We start from the raw sequence: 21233 nt of genomic DNA on the forward strand, positions 1-21233 counted from the left end.
ACTTTATGAGCAAAATGACAAAACAAAATTAATGAATAAATAGAAAGATATATCATGCTGATAAGCAGTTAACAATATAAGATGTTGAATGTTTCCAAACTATTATGTGAAATAAATAGAATTTCTATTGAAATCTCAAAATCTCAAAATATTTTCTTGGGACTTAATAATGGGACTTAATAAGCTGATCCTCAAAGCATATGGCAGAATAGAAAGTTAAGAATTACCAATATAAATTTGAAGAAGTGTTTGAGAAAACATATGCTTTCAGAAATCATGACCTACTGTAATCTGCAGCAGGGGTTGGAAAACTACAACCCATGGACCTGGTTCACCATTTGCTTTTATAAATAAATACTGGAAAACAGCCATGCCTGCATGTATTTTTTTACTTAGCATTTTTGGCTGTTTTTGTGCTGCAATGGCAAAATTTAATAGTTGCAATGGAGACCGTATGGCCTACAAAGCCTCAAACGTTTATTGTCTGGGCACTTTACAGAAAATGCTTGCTGACTCCTGATCTATAGTAACTAAAACTATTTAGTATTGACAGAAGAAACGGTAAATAGACTATTGGAACAGAATAGAGAGTTAAGAAACATGCAGATTTTGTATATGACATAGGAGGCCTCACACATCCATAGAGAAAAGAGGAACTCTGCAATAAAAAAGTCTTGGAAAACAGGTTATTAGTAAGAAAAAATAATTTCAAATTAAGACAATATAAAATTAAATTATCATTTCATGTCATTACAAAAGTAAATGGATTCTTGAAGTTTTTAAAGAACTGAAATCTCTTTACATAATGAAATGTCAAGCTGCACCCTGGGGACAGGTAATTAATAAATAGGTGAACATAACTGGTTAATATCCAGTATAATAATACATTAATATCCAGATCATATAAGGAACTCGCATGTAACTATAAGAAAAAAAGATTAGCAACCCATTTTTTTTCCTTACCATCTGCTGCCTGTTGATGAAAAACTAAACTTATGAACAGGATTCTCAAAAGTGAAAATCCAAATTCCCTCAAAATATGTGAAATGATTATTCTCACAGGTAATTAAGGAAAAGCAAATGCAAACCACAATGAAATAGAATTTCATCTGCATGAGAATGATGGCAATATTTGCCATATTAAAATTGACGTATTGTAAAAAGACATTTGTCAGAAACTTTTAACTAGTTATAGTTAGTTTCAAAATTGAGAAGAGACAAGGCAGTATAATGGAATTGGTAAAATATAGAATTAGGATTACCCCTACATACTTCAAAGCTGTTTCTTGGGTGTACCTCTTAGCTGACCAAACTGGGCTGTAATTTTTTCTAAATCGCCAAGTCAAGGAAGTTTGTCATTCTTGGGTTAACTCCTGTCTTGAAACTATAGAAATGTGATGGTCATTAACACTAGTCAGACAAGTTTCATCTTATTTGTTCTCTACATCTTACCCAGCCCATAAAAACCAAGCTCCAACACTGGATGTAGCACATAAGTCAAAAGCTGCGCCAGAAGGTTCTAACTTTTGTCATCACTATTACCAGCATTGTCATCGTTGTCGTTATCTTCATCATCATCATTACCACCATTATACCTGATACTGCCACAACAATCAGAACATTATGTACAGGTAAAGGGGATTTCACTGGGGAGAGTAAGTTGGCAAAATTTAGCAAGTTGCCATTAAGTATGTTCTAGTTTTTTGTTAATTGACTGTTTTTATAATTTAGCTTTTATTTCTGGACATTGTTAAGAAACACTCTATTGTCTGAGGTCTACAGACCATTTGAAGTCTCTGGGAAAGTTTTCAAAAGTTAAAAAGAAAAATAATAATTCAGCAAAATTTTGCTTACTGGGAAAGAATATAAATATATAATTGACCTGAAATCTTAAGGAAATGAGGCATAAGATTTCTTTCATAATCACTCATAAGAACACTACCGTTTTTGTTCTCTAGTAATGTAATTGAAATCAAATTTTCTAATATTAAAAGGTTTTCTTAGGAATAATAAAAAATATGAATGCCATTATATATTTTGGAATAATGTACTTTCTAATATAGATTCTGAATTAGCAACAGGCAAACTGCAGGTTCTCAAAACTTCATAAATTTTCAAATGACTTCCTTTCTGTAGACTCTTTTTTTCAAAGTTCCAGGAGAAAGTGAAGAATAGAGGCCATTACCCATTTGTTCATTACACTTCTCTGCTCCTTATGCACAATTCTCACCCTAATGATTTAAAGTTTTCTATGGAAAAAATGTTTATTTTTATAAAAGTTGAAGAATTTTGCATCACAATCATGCTTTAACACATTTCATTATATGAGATAATTCAGGCATATCTAATTCAAATGGTTTATAAATGAAGTTCTAATAAATGAAAACTATATATTTTTTAATGCTTTGCTGTTTAACTCCTAAAGCAATGCCCAAAAGTGGTTAAAAGGAAATCTAACCACTGGCATGGACCATAAGGATAAAATTATAACAAGACTGATGTTTTAAAATTGTAAGTAATGTACTCACCATCATTTTGATTACCATCATTATTGCAAGTTGATTAAGGCAAATGGTTATGCCAGAATGCCAATGAGTTTTCTTTTATTTTTTTCCCCTGTGATGGAGCTGGGTTCAAGCCATTCTCGTGCCTCAGCCTCCTGAGTAGCTGTGGTTACAGATACTCACCACCACACCCAGCTGATTTTTGTATTTTTTGGTAGAGATGGGGTTTCACCATGTTGGCCAGGCTAGTCTCAAACACCTGACCTCAAGTGATCCGTCTGCCTCGGCCTCCCAAAGTGCTGGGATTACAGGCATAAGTCACCACATGCAGCCAGCAAGTAACTCTTATTTGAGGTAGATTCATTCTAAAAGTGAGGAAATTAGAGTTTAGTTAAGTACACGAAGTTGGTTAAATTCAACTTAAGTTGAAGATTAATTTTTAACCTATTTCCTTTGTTAAGTGAGGGATTCCTCTTGTAATGCAAATGCCTACCTTTAGAAAAAAGTGTTGCCAAAAATTAATTTGGTAAATGAGAGTAAATTGTTTCATGAATGGACATTTTTTGATATTTAGAAGATAATTTTTAAAAGTGCAGCTATTATTCAAAAATAATAATAAATTCCCAGAGGCTACATTTATTAGAGGAAGGGTTGAGTTAATCACAAACTTACTGTACTCTTTTAGATATAAAATAGTACTTTAAATTATTTTTGACAAGAGAAAGCCATGTGAGGAGGAAAAAGTCATATCAGAGCTATAGTCAATAATATGTACTCTTCAGAAATTTTCAGAGCATCCAAAATGGGTTTTTAGAGAAAAATCTCTTCTAAGCTGGGTAAAGCAGTGATTATTCTGAAACCATCTCAGAACTTAGAATAATTATTTAGGCTACATAATGTTTACTCTTTTAGACTAATATGCATGTCTCAGAAAGCCCAAGCTACCAGACTGTTACAACTAGCTAATTCAAAACAAATTTGAGACCTTACTGTCACAGTGCACTTTTATAGTCATTAAAAGAAACATGTTATCAAATATTAATAAAGTTATAAATACTGTATTAGAAATGCTATGCCTGAGTAGACTTTTTTCTGTGAGGCTGATATTAAACAACAGAATTCTGGTACAAAAAAATACATGAAATGTGTCTGAAATAAGGAGTTTCTTTGAAAAGCTTTGACGAATAATGTTGGTTCTGCGAAACACTAATTAACAAGTCATCGAAAGAGACAGAGGTATAAGGAAGAGGTAGGATTAAGAATGTAGAACAGAGTGAAGAGGAAACAAGTTTAGGTGGAGTTGCACAGTTGTATAAGGTAATGCTAAAAAAAACAAAAACAAAAATGTATCTACATAAAAGTCAGTTGGTCCTGGATGAGACGAGAATAAAAATGTTCACATATTCATAGGAAATATGTAATTCACCAAATATGTTCCCTGATTACAAACTCTGTTTTGCAAGGTTTATTTAGAATAATACAGAATAGAGATTGAAGAAGCAGCTGAGGATGTTTTGCATTGGAAATCACGAATGTTTATGTTACAGCCCTTCCTCCAATGGACAATTATATAACATCATCTCTCAAGATATGAAAAATAACTAGGGTTCAAATTTTATGTAGATTAAGCTTAGTGTGGCCATACAATGTAACTGTAACCATAAACTGCTTCATCTCTATGATGCTGAACCACCGTATTTTCTAATTCTGTTTCATCTAATTGATTGGCTTTGATGATAAAACAACTAACTGATCTATTAATTTACATTATGCAAATAATTTACATTTGTTGTAGAAACATTATAGAAAATAGGCCAGGTGCAGTGGCTCATGCTTGTAATCCCAACACTTTGGGAGGCCAAGATGGGCAGATTGCTTGAGCTCAGGAGTTTGAGACTAGCCTGGGCAACATGGTGAGACCACTGACTCTATTACAAAAAAATAGCTGGGTGTGGTGGTGCACCCCTGTGGTCCCAGATACTCAGGAGGCTGAGGTGGGAGGATCAGTTGAGCCCAGTGGGGCAGAGGTTGCAGTGAGCTGAGATTGTACTACTGCACTCCAGCCTGGGTGACAGAGTGAGGCTCTGTCTCAAAAAAAAAAAAAAAAAGAAAGAAAATTAAAAAAAAGAAAAATTAGAAAATATAGTTAAAAGTAAACAAAAAATTTATAATTTTATTACATAGAGATTACTGCAGTTGACATCATGGTATTTCCATCTGCAATTATCAAACCTATAATTAAAACTAGTTATATTATGTATTTATAATATAATACATAATATTATATATTATATAAAATATATAATGTATATTATATATAATATATAAAATATATAATATATATTATATATAATATATAAAATATATAATATATATTATATATAATATATAAAATATATAATATATATTATATATAATATATAAAATATATAATATATATTATATATAATATATAAAATATATAATATATATTATATATAATATATAAAATATATAATATATATTATATATAATATATAAAATATATAATATATATTATATATAATATATAAAATATATAATATATATTATATATTATATATAAAATATATAATATAATATTATATATTATATATAATATATAAATATATAATATTATATTATATAAATATATAATATTATATTATATAAAATATATAATATATTATATATAATATATTTAATATATAATATAATATTATATAAAATATATAATATATTATATATAATATATTTAATATATAATATAATATTATATATTTATATAATATAATATTATATATTTATATATTATATATAATATATAATATTATATTATATATTATATATTATATATAATATTATATTATATATTATATATATAATATATAATATTATATATTATATATATAATATATAATATTATATATAATATATATAATATATAATATAATATTATATTATATTATATTATGTATTTAATTGTGTCTATAAGTCTTTATATGTCCCTGTGCATGATATGGCTATAGTTTACAAAAATACAATCAGACTACAACTAATGTTTTGTAACCTGCTTCAATTTTTAAAAAAAGCAAGTCAATTTCTCTTCAGCAACATGAGGACAGAAATCATGTCTATTTTGCTCACTGATGTATTTCCAGCAGCTAACCTGGGATCAATGATGATTTGTTAAGTGAATGAGCATTAGGGTCTATCCTCTTTGAGGCATTTGAGGTTTCTATGTTTTCAACTAGCATAAAGGACTAATGTATAAACTACAATTCATGTACTATGAGTTGAAGGAGAGGCAGGTAGATTTTGATTGTTATCTGATTTGAACCAAAATTTTCCTCTTTCATAGGCACGGCATATCTTCCCAAAGATCTTGGCCACTATGGACTACGATCTTTATTTTTCTTGGAGTGGCGGCAATCTTGGGAGTAACCATTGGTCTTCTTGTTCATTTCCTGGCAGTTGGTGAGTATTGATTATTTTCAATTTTCATCCTTGCTATAAATCTTTAAATTTTAAAAATTGAAAAAAAACAACATGAACATTAAATTTCTTCTTGGGAGTTTTCTTATTTACTATTTTATTTCAACACAGTTTATTATGACACAGAAATTTATAAAATTTTTTGAATCAGAGGCCTCCTTGTAAATTATATCACCAACTATGGGGGTATGAGCAAGACTGAAATGTTCAATGCTCTGAGGTCAATACTCATTGTCATTAAAGGAGCTTATAGTAGGTTTGTAGTTGAATTGTTACATCCTGTAGGAAATATATCTCAAACTTTAGAGATTCCTTCTCTTCTTGGTTCAATTCTGCTATTGGTTATTAAGATATGATGAATAAGTAGCAATGAAAAATCTACAAATAACTCTTTTAATAGTAGATAGTCAAGCATGGTTTAATGGCTAAATGTTTGCACAAACATGGTTTTATTTTTAAAACTTTTATTAACAGTATACTCACAAAGCTTAGTTTCCAATTTATTTTTACTTTTCTGAAAAATAAGTCCTTAAACCTGTATAGTTATTTAATGTTTTAAAATAAATTTGACATCCATCATTCCACTTTATCTTCCCAATAATCCTGTGAGCTAGGGATGACAGATTTTACTACTATCCTTATTTTCACCTACAGTACACTGGGGCTCAGAAAAGTAAAGTGACTTGTTGATACCACAAGCTTTTAAGTAGCATAGCTTGCTTAAAAGCTTAATATTAATATACTTAATAGTTTAATTATACTACTTTATCATGATTTTTCTGAGTTTTATATCTCTGAAATATATAACCCTATAAAATAATACAATGTAGACAAATTTTGGCTGACTCAGCAAAAATTACACAGTTTCTTTCAAAGAAGCCACAGTTTCTGGCTTCTTTTCCTTTGTTTCTCCTCAATCCTCTTAAGACTTGTCTTTCAGAAGGGTAATGGGCACTCAATCTCCTGTCTGCCATATCTATCCATGAAATTTTCATAATCTCTTTCTGTCCTCTCTTTCCCTCTACTCATTAAAAAATAACATTCTTCACATAATTTCCTTAAGTACAGTGCTCTGAGTTTTCAAAATCAAGCCCTTGTGAAAAAATCCATTTTTTCAACATACAGTTTGCATCTTAACAGGTCCCCTTTCCTGGGGAAGCAAGGTCTTAATGGAAAGGAGTGGTGCAAAGGGGAACTACAGAACCCTGGCTGGAGCAGGAGGTGCATGGGACGAGAATTCACCCTTCAATGCCTCTACATGGTCAACCACCTACTATTTCAGATAGAAGGCTACAGCAGCTTAAATTACTTAAAGTTAAATTACTTGAACTGTCCTACCTGTGGAGTAAAAATGGACACAAACGCTGTGGTAAATGTTGTTTGAAGTCAGTTTGAAAGAGGAGTTTCTGCTGTAGGACTCTGGCTTAGGAACGAATATAATATTTGTTAATATTGAGAACAACTTAAGCTGGATAACAGCTACTGTAATCTCTCATTTAAGTGATATGAAATTAGCTGGATGGCAGCTATTGTAATCCCTCATTTAAGTAGCATGAAATTAGTTTCCCTGTCTAAATACATCTATTATTTCTCAATCAACCTTTTTTAACTTTTGAGTTTCCACTTTTTAGATTAACTCAGAGATAAGTATTTCACAAAGATCATTATTCTAGAAATGACTTTGGTTCATCTCTTTCTCAACCGTTTTACTTAACAATGCTATTTCCAAAAGCTTAATACACATGTATAACCAATTTCATAATTCTTCAGGTAGTTTATCTAATAGTTCCAAACCCTAGCTTCGTCTCAGAATCACCTGTCGAGCTCTTTTGAAGTAGTGTTCATTCTCTAGGCCCTACCCTTAGGTTAGCTGATTCAGTTGGACCGGGGCATGAACTTACCCATGCATGCCTTTTGGAAGCTCTGTAGTGATTATGATGTATAGGTATTGTTATAATCTATTAGTATAAAACAGTGTTTTAGAGAGGTAATAAAATCTGTCTATCCTAAGAAAAAAGACTTGATAAACTTTGAAATGGAGGGCAGTTTATCATGTAAAGATTACTGTTGCTATGTCTGTAAAACTGAAAATCACTGACCACAGTATAGAATATAGAATAGATTTCCATTCAGTTTATCTAAATAATTATAATTGCTCAAGCTGCCATATCAAAATCCACAGACTGTCTAGGTTAAACAACAGACATTTTTTCACAATCCTGGACACTGGACTTTTAAGACCAATATACTGGTTGGTTTCTGGGGAGACTTCTTTTCCTGGCTTCTAAATAGCTGGATTCTCACTGTGCCTTAAATAGCTGGATTCTCACTGGCCTTTCCTCTGTGTGTATTTTGGGAGATGGGGTGAAGTGAGTGAGTGAGAAAGAGAGAGAGCGCGAGAGAGAGAGAGTGCGAGAGAGAGAGCGCAAGAGAGAGAGAGCGCCCGAGAGAGATCTGGTCTCTCTTTCTCTTATAAGGAGACTAGTCCTATTGGATTCGTGTCTCAACCTTATGACCCCATTTAACCATAATTCTCCCTTAAAGATCATGTCTCCAAATACAGTCACATTGGTGTTTAGGGCTTCAACATATGAATTTTGGAGGGGATACAATTCAATCCACAGTAAAAATCAAGTGAAAATTAATTTTAAAATGGTACCTTGAACTGATAGAATTCTCCAGTAAAATTATAACTGGAATCAGAAATCTAAACATAATGGTTTCTCAGAATCTGGGCATGATGTATGAGACTTTTGACAAATTAATCTACCTACTTGTAAATACCCTGGTTCAGTATTCTGGATGTAACACAAAGTTAGCAGATTCTAATTATTTACTTTAGTCATTTGGTGACAAGCTTCACAGATGAAAATGATAAAATAGTAGAAAGAAGAGGGTCTTAGAGTTTATCTATTGTAATTTAGTTTTTGTTTGTTTTTCTTTTTTTTTGTTTTGTTTTGTTTTTTGGAGATGGAGTCTCACTCTATCTCCCAGGCTGGAGTGCAGTGGTGTGATCTCAGCAAACTGCAACCTCTGCCTCCCAGATTCAAGCAATTCTCCCACCTCAGCCTCCCAAGTAGCTGGGACTACCAGCGTTCGCCAACACTCCTGGCTAATATTTTTTTTTTTTTTAGTAGAGACAGGGTTTCACCATGTTGGCCAGGCTGGTCTTGAACCCCTGACCTCAAGTGATCCTCTCACCTCTGCCTCCAAAGTTCTGGGATTACAGCTGGGAGGCACCGCACCAGGATGCAGTTTAGTTTTTGTGATTAATAAAGAAAATCCCACGGGCTAAATATGCCAAGACAGCACAGCTGATTTGTGATGGGGCTGGAACTAGCTCCTCTAGCTTCATATGCATTCATCTTTTCAGGTAACTTCTCAGACAGACCTTAGCATTGGACTTTTGTATGTATTGGTTACCATAAGGAAAAATATAAGAATCTACAGGAATATAGGAAATCAGTTTTTATTTTATTTTAAAATTATTTCTAACTTACAGGGTAATAAATTATTTCAGCTTAGGAGATCATACTTTTCAGTCACTTAGAGACTACATGGTGTATGTTAAAGGTGGATCAAAAGCACAGTTGCTCTCAAAATACAGGAATGGCTAATTACTTAACCAAAACAGGGTATTGTTTTGTATTAGTTCTTTTTTATTTTTTTTGACATGAGGGTCTCACTCTGTCACCAAGTCTGGAGTGCAGTGGTGCAATTACAGCTCACTGTAGACTTGAACTCCTGGGCCCAAGCAATTCTCCCACTTCAGCTTCCTCAGTAGCTGGGACTACAGGCACGTGCCACCATGCCTGGCAAATTTTTTAAGTTTTTTGTAGAGACAGGCTCTCACTATGCTGTCCAGGCTGGTCTTGAACCCCTGGACTCAAGCAGTCCTCCCACCTTGACTTCAAAAACTGCTAGGACTATAGGCATAATCCACTGCATCTTGGTAATTCCTATTTTTAAGAGGCTTGTCCTGTTTTAAATTATGGTGACCTAATGTATCACGTGAAGCAGTTTATATTTGGGGAAAGGAAAAGATGGGGATATGAGACCTTGTGACTCACACAAAGCACCACCCATCATATGCTGTAGGGAAATAAAAGGGCACCATGCTTTTACACTGTTGGGAGTGTAAATTAGTTCAACCATTGTGGAAGACAGTGAGATGATTCCTCAAGGATCTAGAACCAGAAATACCATTTGACCCAGCAATCCCATTACTGAGTATATACCCAAAGGATGATAAATCATTATCATTCTACTATAAAGACATATGCACCCTTATGTTTATTGCAGCACTGTTCACAATAGCAAAGACTTAGAACCAACCCAAATGCCCATCAATGATAGACTGGGTAAAGAAAATATGGCACATATACACCATGGAGTACTATTCAGCCATGAAAAGAATGAGTTCATGTCTTTTGCAGGGACATGGATGAAGCTGGAAACCATCATTCTCAGCAAACTAACACAGGAACAGAAAACCAAACACCACATGTTCTCACTCATAAGTGGGAGCTGAACAATGAAAACACATGGACACAGGGAGGGGAACATCACACACCAGGGTTGGCAGGGAGGTGGAGGCACTAGGGGAGGGATAGCATTAGGAGAAATAACTAATGTAGATGGCAGGTTGATGGGTACAGCAAACCACCATGGCACGTGTATACCTATGTGACAAATCTGCATGTTCTGCACGTGTATCCCAGAAGTTAAAGTATAATAATAATAATAATAATAATAATAATAATAATAATAATGGCACCATGGTGTCCTCCAGGAATAACATCAAGGAATGGAAACCAGGCCAGCAGGCAAAGGGCATGCAAAAGGGTGCAAGACAGTGTATATCATCCAGAAAGTGAAGGGTGACTGATGCTTGTATGTTTCCTGTATTAGAATTGCTTAGAAAGATTAATTGGGTAATTGCTAGGCTGAATTTAGACTATACATGTAAAAGATGTTTTATATCTAGTGCATACTCAGGTGGATTGTTAGTGACTGTGGGCATTGCTGTTTTGAGGAGGGTGCTGAGGGTATATCTGGACTTAGCAGGACAGTAATATCTATTATCACATAAAGGGAAAGCGGGGATCATTGAATGAATGATATGGAGTTGCCATTTCTGGAATAAACAATTGTTCACTCCTCTCCTTTTATTTTTCTCCCTCCCTTGGATTATTTCTAAAGCTGGGTTGAATGTTGAGGCAGAGGTATAAATGGTTAAGGCAGAGGTATAAATGTTGAGGCAGAGGTATAAATGTTAAGGCAGAGGTATAAATGGTTGAGGCAGAGGTATAAATGGATTATTTCTAAAGCTGGGTGGAATGTTGAGGCAGAGGTATAAATCGCTTTAAAGTCACTTTCCACTTTAAAATTCTTTGAGTTTTTTTTTCTTAATTTTGCAGAGAAGACTTACTATTATCAAGGTGATTTTCATATTTCTGGAGTCACATACAATGATAATTGTGAAAACGCAGCTTCACAAGCCAGCACAAATCTAAGCAAAGATATTGAGACTAAGGTAAATCAGAGATTTTTAAAATTAATTTTATTATAAATTTGATTGAAACATACATGATGACTGTTTTTTTTCTCTTGTCAGATGTTAAATGCATTTCAAAATTCCAGTATATATAAGGAATATGTCAAATCTGAGGTCATCAAACTTCTGTAAGTACAAGTTCATTTTAAGATTTTATGAAAGGAAAGTAGGTGATATATCATACAACCTTGATTTTAGATAACAATAACAACAAAAAACAAACATAAAGAAAAAGAGAAACAAAGGAAAGGAAAGAAAGAAAGGAAGGAACGAAGGAAATAGAAAAAAAAAGAAAAAGAAAGATCAAGTTCTCCATGAATGAAAGTATCATTGTATCTAGCAAACTTCTGTTCTGGGCAAGAGTCATTATATACAAATCTTTAATCTTTATACCTGCAAAAGAATTATAAGGTTATTGGTGGTGGTCAGTCCTAACTGACTGCTATGATGAAAGATAATTATAACTCCAGGGAAAACAAATAATTCAACTGGTTTGTTTTTAGCCCATACCTTCCCTAAAAACATCCTATTTTAGTTTCCTTAATAATTATCATCCTTACAATGGCTGTGGAACAAAGACAATATTTTAAGACAACATTTGTCTAGACACACCTTTGAAGGATGCCTGAAGATAGTGGTGGTAGGGAGGGATGCAGGGAGGAGGGTATAGTGTATGGGGGAAGAGTAATGAGGGTAGAGCCCACTTGTAATTTGGTAATTGTTAATATCAATTCTGGGGAATTCTGAACTCTCAAAACAAAACAAACAAAAAATCCAGCTGACCTAACCAACCTACTTACCTACAGACAAACAAAAACCTTCAAAGACCCTAGAATTGATCATAATTATTTGAAAGTGAAATTATGGATATTTTTAACAATTCTGATTGATATGGCTTTGGTTTGAAAGTCTTCCAAAATGAATTAATCTCTTTTCCTGATTAATCAAAAGAATGTACTGAATATATAATCAAGATGTCCTTCATGCTTTAGAATTCTCTTTCTGAGCTTTTTCATTGTATAGATCTGTTGGGGCAGACTGGTTATGTATAAAAAAACCGTAGGAAGAAGGTTAGCACTGGCTTCTAAATACATGCTGGAAATTGTCTTTTGAATGCTTCCCTGCCCTACCTTTATTTTCTCATTTATCTCTTTCTATAAAATGAAGTTATTAGAAAAATTCTTTATGAGAGCACTGGTTTTTATTGTATTATAGTAAGACTTCATGCCAATCATTTCTTGGCCAGTATTCCATTTCCCATAGTGTTTGAAATATTCTGATTTTAGTTTGTGGTCTATATTTTCTTCCATGAATAGCACATCTGAACTAGACATGCTAGAAGTTTTTTTACATATCTTTGAATTTTATACATGCTTAGATAGTATATGTATATTTTTCTTTAATATATGTAAAGAAAATGTGATAATTAAAATGTGTGAAATTTAATGTGTTCACAAAACCTCTAAAAGATCAAGAAACAGTACATTAGAAAATTTCTGTTGTTTCTAGGCCTAATGCCAATGGTTCAAATGTGCAGTTACAGCTGAAATTCAAGTTTCCTCCAGCAGAAGGAGTTAGCATGAGGACTAAAATCAAGGCTAAATTACATCAGATATTGAAAAACAACATGGCATCCTGGAATGCAGTTCCCGCTTCCATTAAACTCATGGGTATTTGACTTATTTCCATTATTTTCTATTACATAGGTTTTTTTCTGGATTATTTTTTTAAAAAGTACTAAAAAGTGAACTAAGAGTTTTAGTAATTTGGGAAAAAAATATGCGTACCTAACTCTGTCACCCCTAGCAATGACTTGGTAGTGGAAAGGGCAGTGCCATGGAATCATTGTCTGAAGAATGATAGGAATGAGGGTTACACTGCAAGCATGGATGTAAATTTGGAAGGGTTTGGCTATTATGCATGGGAAAGGGGGTGAAGGGTTCTAATTGAATTATCTTCTTTTTTTTTTTTTTGAGATGGAGTCTTGCTCTGTTGCCCAGGCTGGAGTGCAGTGGTGTGATCTCGGCTCACTGAAACCTCTGCCTCCCAGGTTCAAGCAGTTCTCCTGCCTCAGCCTGGGACTACAAGCATCCACCACCACACCTGGCTAATTTTTTTTGTATTTTTAGTAGAGACAGGGTTTTACCATGTTAGTCACGCTGGTCTTGAACTCCCAACCTTGTGATCCGCCCGCCTCGGCCTCCCAAAGTGCTGGGATTACAGGCATGAGCCACCGAGCCCAGGCAAAGTATCTTTCTTTTCTACTCCTTGCTTTTGTCAGGATCTCATGACAGAAAGCAGATTTAGGGCTTTCTTGGTCTTTCAGTAAGGAGACTGCAGGAGTTAAGAACAATGTTAGGGATGGGAGTTCTTATTGATTTTTGTGAAAAAACTGGAGTAATACCACTTTTAAAGAAAAAAATTGTCTGGAAAATTCCCTAGAAAACAAGGGAATCATGAAATTTTGAGAACTTAAATTTAAATCTTTTTCCTATTGGTAAAAGACTTTAGAGGGAAGGAGAAGAGGAGGAAACTAAAGAAACACTAGAAAATGCTGACTATACTCTATGGGACACAGAAAGAGAGTAAACAATGTATCCCTCTTTCCCAAAAGCTTCTCACAGAAAAATGATAAGATTTTGCCTCCTTACAGAAAGTGAAGTTTGTAAAGATTGTGAAGGTTTTGCAAAGGTCTTGAAACTGTCACTTGGATTGTTAAAAGTCCAGCTAGGTGATAAGCATATGATTTCAGAGTCCAGTTTCATGGTTCTTCCAGCCAGACAATTAATCCTAGGGTCCTTGAGGGCTTGAAAGGCCAGCAACATCTGCCAGTTACCGCTCTTTTGCCACACAATAAAGACCCCGTTACCAGTGAACCACTAATAAGAAGGGAACCTGAGGTAGAACTTTTCAAGGGAGCAATAAAATTTTTCTGTGAGTAGCTTTTGGGAAAGAGGGATACATTGTTTACTCTCTTTCTGTGTCCCATAGAGTATAGTCAGCATTTTCTAGTGTTTCTTTAGTTTCCTCCTCTTCTTCTCTCTAAAGTCTTTTACCAATAGGAAAAAGATTTAAATTTAAGTTCTCAAAATTTCGTGATTCATTCTTAGTAAGGAGATTTCCCTAAAGAGCAGGATAGGCTCAGTGAAGTATAATTTTAATTGGGACATTTTTCCTTAAAATATATATAATTCTGAGCATTTCAGAGTAAAGAGAATTATCATGGAAAAGAAATCCCTATCATGATCCCTTAAAAATATTTGTAAGGGGGAGGGGGGAGGGACAGCATTAGAAGATATACCTAATGTTAAATGACGAGTTAATGGGTGCAGCACACCAACATGGCACGTGTATACATATGTAACAAACCTGCACGTGGTGCACATGTACCCTGAAACTTAAAGTATAATAAAAAAAACAATTTGTAAGGGTGCCAGCTTCTTACAGCACTGAATATTTTACTTCAATAATCATAAAACTGATTTTTGTTTTTTATTCCCTTTTCTCTTTTTCTAGGCTACCTAGTAGAGATATGGAGAGATGGTTATAATGTAACAAATAAGAGTCAGAGGGGCTGAAAATACCTGAACTACTCCAAATAGTTAAATGTTGGACAATATTGGGTTAGGAAAGTTAGCATTTATGTTCTTAGGTTGAAGTCAATTGCTTGGTGATATTTGCTCAATTTTATATTTTGTTTTGTTTTTCACTTTCAGAAATCAGCAAGGCTGCTTCCGAAATGCTTACCAACAACTGTAAGTTAAGGACCTTTTAATTATAAATTTGATGGACTCACAGGTATTTTCTCATTATTTTTCTATTAAAAATATTTGAAATATATCATGTGGAAATCCCATAACATGCTTTCCGAATTACTAGATATACCAGATATTGACTTAGAATTTCTCTTTGAAAAACACTGGTCTATTAATTTTAACATTTATTAAAAAATATATAAAAAGTTAAATGAAAATTGATTCCAAATAATAAAATTGTGAGTGAAAAATATCATATTTGAATATGTTAAAATGAGAAAGATTGAAGGAAATGACAATTTAGGATAAGAAGAAAATATAAAACCAGGCTATATAAAATATATTTATTAAAGATAAAAACAGTTCTGCATCTTAAAAATTATTATTATTTTTTGCTTTAGAGGTGGGATGTTGCTATGTTGTGTGGGCTGGAGTGCAATTCACAGGTGCAATTATAGTGGACTATAGCCTGGAACTCTTGGGCTCAAGCGGTCCTCCTGCCTCAGCCTCCCAAGTAGCTGGGCCTATAGGAGCATATCGCTGTCCGGTTACATCTTTTAAATAAATTCTCTTTAGAGTATCATGTTGTCCACAAGATACATTTATGCATTCATTCACTCCATGGATATTTATGGAGTATCTTTTGTTCACATGGTGTCTTACAGACAGCAGTGCATATACTATGCAAGATGTAGACACCAATGAGGCAAAGCTCCTCCTTCAAGAATCTGCTTAGAGAGACAAGAGTTATAACACATAGACACAACAAAAAATAGTGGTTGAAAGATGCTTGAGACTGGAAAAGAGGATAAGTAAGAACCACTCAAACCAAGATAGAATACAGAAACATCACAGGAGTATCTTGTAGGAAAGAAACGTCATCAATTAGGAGAAGTTGAATAATCACTGAGAGGTTTCAAGTAATTTTTAATGATATATTTTTTATAATGTGTAATCAAAGATACCTGCTCTTGTGTAAATAAATCCTTTCTCTAGGTTGTGGGAGACAAGTAGCCAACAGTATCATAACTGGCAACAAAATTGTGAATGGAAAAAGTTCCCTGGTGGGGGCATGGCCATGGCAGGCCAGCATGCAATGGAAAGGCCGTCACTACTGTGGAGCCTCTCTGATCAGCAGCAGGTGGCTATTATCTGCAGCTCACTGCTTTGCTAAGTAAGTTTGAAAATTTGACTAAATGAAGGATGCTGGGTGCAAAACTATTTTGGATAGTTTGTAGGGGTTAACTTAATGTGTCAAGGTTCACCAAGGCCATATGAAATTTACAATCACATAGAACATTTATAATCACCTGCAAAATTAAAGATCAGGAAATGCATTTAAATTAGAGAAAGGAGAGAAAAGCAAATAGAAGTATTAATTAACATTTTCCAAATAGGTACCTTGGCCCAACATTAAGTGCTTTACTTTACATCATTTCATTTAATCACAACATTCAATTCTTTATGGAAGGTATAGTTTAAACCATTTGAAGATGAGGAAACCAAGGCTCACTCAGGAAAGGTGACAAAACTTGGCTAAGATCAGTCAGCTCTTTTTTTTTTTTGAGATGGAGTCTCAGTCTGTTGCCCAGGCTGGAGTGCAATGGCACGATCTCAGCTCGCTGCAAACTCTGCCTCCTGGGTTTAAGCGATTCTCCTGTCTCAGCCTCCTGAGTAGCTGGGATTACAGGCACGCACCACTATGTCCAGCTGATTCTTGTATTTTTAGTAGAGACGGGATTTTACCATGTTAGTCAGGCTGGTCTCGAACTCCTGACCTTAGGCGATCTGCCTGCCTCGGCCTCCCAAAGTGCTGGGATTACAGGTGTGAGCCACCATGCCCAGCCTAGCTCTTAAATAATAGAAACTGAATGTGAATTCAAATATGTCTGACTCCAGTTACTAGGTGCTTCCTTGTCTTGCCATCCAGAAGTTTATAATCTAGTTGAGAAAATTTAAATGTCATATATTAAAAGTACGAGGCTGCATAGTATTGTAAACATGACACGTATTACAAAGATAGTAAGTACTATGGAAATTTGAAGAAGAAAGACAGCACATCCATCTGATGTAAAATTTAATCTGGACCCAAAAATTGAGTATATCCCAAGGAAGATAAATGGTTCTATCAAAAAGCCATATGCACTTGTATGTACAACACAGCTCACAATAGCAAAAACATGAAATCAACCTAGATGCCCAGCAATGGTGAACTGGATAAAGAAAATATGGGTCATATACACCATGGAATACTATCCAGTCATAAAAAAGAATAAAATCATGGCCTTTGCAGGAACATGGATGCAGTTGCAGGCTATTATCCTAACTAAATGAATTAATGCTGGAACAGAAAACTAAATACCACATCTTCTTGCTTATAAGTGAGAGCTAAACACTGAGTACATATGGATACAAGGAGGGGAACAATAGACATTAGGGCCTACTTGAGGGTGGTAGAAGGGTGAGGGTAAAAAAAAGTAGCTATTGAAACCAAGGGTATGTGGCAATAAGACTAATCCTGGACCCCATCCACTTATGGAATTGAGGATGCTCATGTGATTCCTGACCAAATTAAATGTTCAGAAACTGGATGGAACTGAATAAGCAGGGGAAAACATCAGTGACACTACTTGAAAAGATCTTCAGAAAGCTGACAAATCTGAGTCCTTAGCATTATTTTTAAGTGACTGCAACATTTACAACAGCTCCATGTCAAAGATATTTTTCAAAATAGAATTTCAGTGGTTTATAGTTTTGTTTGGGAACCTTATGCCTTAAAATTATGAGATAATCACCACTAAGAACAGTGTTGTGACCCAGCAACTGAGTGTATTCTAATTACATTGTGTCCTCTAGGAAAAATAATTCAAAAGATTGGACTGTCAACTTTGGAATTGTAGTAAATAAACCATATATGACACGGAAAGTCCAAAACATTATTTTTCATGAAAATTATAGCAGTCCTGGGCTTCATGATGATATTGCCCTTGTGCAGCTTGCTGAAGAAGTTTCTTTTACAAAGTACATTCGTAAGATTTGTCTTCCTGAAGCCAAAATGAAGCTCTCAGAAAATGACAATGTTGTAGTTACAGGTTGGGGAACACTTTATATGAATGGTAAGATTTTTTTGTAAAATCATAATAGCTGCATGGGAATAACTAATCAATCAATCAATCAATCATCCCCTCATGTAATTAATCAATCAGTAAATATACTGAAAAGAAAACCAAGTGGTGGGACAAAAAGCATGATGTCAAATTGTCTTCACTTCCTAAAATATCTCTGGGAATGGGAATTGGAAAAATTGAAATTATGTGTTAGGCAGCCAACTATTACAAACACCTGAAAGAGACTAATCTAACCTGGGACTGGCCTGACTCTTGGTGACCAAGAGAGTCTGCTTTATGCTATAGATAGATATTCTTTGTCCCAGCAAAGTCTAAGATCTGCATAATAGGCAGCACTTATTGCTTTTAGGTTCATTTCCAGTGATACTTCAAGAAGCCTTTTTGAAGATTATTGACAACAAAATTTGCAATGCCTCATATGCATACTCTGGCTTTGTGACTGATACAATGTTATGTGCTGGATTTATGTCAGGAGAAGCTGATGCATGTCAGGTATGTCTAGTTACATTATCCAATTGTTTTCTCCCAGTTAATCAAATGGAAGTTTTTATCCACATAAAATTTTTTTTGTGTTAATGATACTGACATAGTAGCTTTGTATTTCAATACATTAAAAATGTATTAATTCCATTTATGTACCAGACACTAGCCTACATGCTAGGGATGTGGAGGTGAACACAATCCTGCCCTCACAAAGTTTTCAATCTGGGAATTCATACAAAGAATAATACTTAGAAGAAGTTTACAAGATGAATTTTGTCCTATTTTCTGGGCAACCTGCAGACCTAGAATGTTGTCTTCTCTTTATCCAGAGATGCATCAGGAGTCTGGGCACATGCCTATGCCACTTGTTCCTCAGAGGCTTCATCATAGAGACTTAAGCTCAGTGCAAGCAGCTAAGTCACCTTCTCCATATTCAAGCTGCACTCGTTATATAAGTCAAACTCTGGTTTGCTCAAGTCAACATTTGGCAGTTTTAGGCCATATATTCTGGTTTGTAGCTGTCTTGTGTTTTAAAAAAAAGTCCTAAGGGTTTCAGAGTTCTAAGCCCAAAGAGAGTGAATTGGTTTCAGTGCCCAGGAGGTACAGATAACTCCACAGGAGAGGTAAAAGGGAATTTTTTGTTAAGACAAGAAACATTTTTTTCTTTTCTTCTTCTAGAATGATTCTGGTGGACCACTAGCTTACCCTGATTCCAGAAATATCTGGCATCTTGTTGGAATAGTAAGCTGGGGTGATGGATGTGGTAAAAAGAATAAGCCAGGTGTCTATACTCGAGTGACTTCTTATCGCAATTGGATTACATCCAAGACTGGACTCTGAAAAAAAAGGAATTACACAAAGGAACATAAAGACCACTGCAGGCTATCCTTATCTGTGGCTTCGGTATCTTTTTATTTTGATTGTTGGTAAACTAATCATTTTATTATATATAAAAATATAAATGTCTTTATTAATATTTTATTATATCTAAAACACTGTCCATGCATTTATTAATCTTTTAAATTAATGTAAGAGATAGGAAGAAGCCAGGTATAGTGGCTCATGCCTGTAATCCTAGCACTTTGAGAGGCCAAGGTAGGCGGATTGCTTGAGCCCAGGAGTTTGAGGGCAGCCTGGGAAACATGGCTAAATCCGTGTTCAAAAAATACAAAAATTAGCTAGGCATGGTGGCATGCACCTATAGTCCCAGCTATTCAGGAGGCTGAGGTGGGAGGATTGCTTGAGCCCAGCAGGTTGAGGCTGTGGTGATTTGTGATTGCACCACCACTGCACTCCAGCCTGGGCAACAGAGTGAGACCCTGTCTCAAAAAAAAAAAAAAAGGAGAGAAGAAAATAAAGAAGGCTAATATATAATTTTTCTTAATAGCTGAGTTGTGATTCATTTTACCATTATATTCAGAATTGACCTTAATTTGTTTTCCAGAATCAGAAGAACATAAAATATAAATGTTGAAACTATGAGAACATATATAGGGGATTTATCAAATGAGTTACTTTTTATTATATCAATTATAATTTCATTTTGTTAACTGGAATAAGTGCAAAAGTGTACATTACTTTTTTACTTATATGTGAAATGATTCATGTACCTCATAAAATCATGCAATCTTGCAGTGAAGAAGGAGTATCAGAGCTCCAGCTACACTGAGTCTTTCAATTTACAGATCAAGAAACTGAAGACCAGAGAAGAGAAATGATTTGGTTAAAGTCACTCTCCGTCATCTGTGATAAGTTGACAAATTTATCCTTACACAAATTTGTCCTCATTGAGTTGACATCCAAAATTTGTCAGGAATTAAAGAATGACTTTTGAGTGGCAATTATTTATATAACATTTTCCATTGTCTTCATATTCATCTTTTGTCATTTGTTTGCTTTCTCTTGCAGCAAAAATAATATGAGGTCATCAAGGGCAGAGAACTGTGTGGCATCTCCTTATAGTAAAAGTGCAATCATATGGATGGCTAACTTTGTAATCTCTACAAATAATTTACCTTATGTAATTTTCCAAATGTAAAAGTCACCAAAAACTTAAAGGCATTAAAATAAACTAAAAAAGTACTCCTTTCTTCATTTGTTTGTGGAGTTACTCTTTTATTCTTTATTATAAAGTATGGCTCAAATGATATGCATATTGACATCAAGCAAATCTATAACCATCTATATCAAGATGGTGTCTTTCTCTCCTCATTTCTGTTTCAGGCCAGCCACATGTATTTATTGAGTCCCTAGTGTGTTTCAGGAAATGTCAGGTATAGGTACAATGTCTTCCTTCAAGGATACCACATTTAGT

At 34.2% G+C, this 21233-nt stretch overlaps 1 protein-coding gene across 1 annotated transcript; it reads left to right on the forward strand.

Moving 5' to 3' along the window:
• Positions 1 to 1487: 1487 nt before the first annotated feature.
• TMPRSS11B (transmembrane serine protease 11B) lies at positions 1488 to 21013 on the forward strand. Its single transcript, XM_063705107.1, has 10 exons — positions 1488 to 1631; positions 5863 to 5978; positions 11417 to 11532; positions 11614 to 11681; positions 13063 to 13223; positions 15270 to 15308; positions 16305 to 16482; positions 18165 to 18424; positions 18786 to 18928; positions 19598 to 21013. Exons 1-10 carry the CDS (start codon positions 1624 to 1626, stop codon positions 19757 to 19759), a joined length of 1251 nt encoding a protein of 416 aa, XP_063561177.1. The 5' UTR covers positions 1488 to 1623; the 3' UTR covers positions 19760 to 21013.
• The last annotated feature ends 220 nt before the right edge of the window (positions 21014 to 21233 follow it).

The sequence above is a fragment of the Gorilla gorilla genome, chromosome 3, assembly GCF_029281585.2.
Source record: "Gorilla gorilla gorilla isolate KB3781 chromosome 3, NHGRI_mGorGor1-v2.1_pri, whole genome shotgun sequence".
Classification (NCBI taxonomy): domain Eukaryota; kingdom Metazoa; phylum Chordata; class Mammalia; order Primates; family Hominidae; genus Gorilla; species Gorilla gorilla.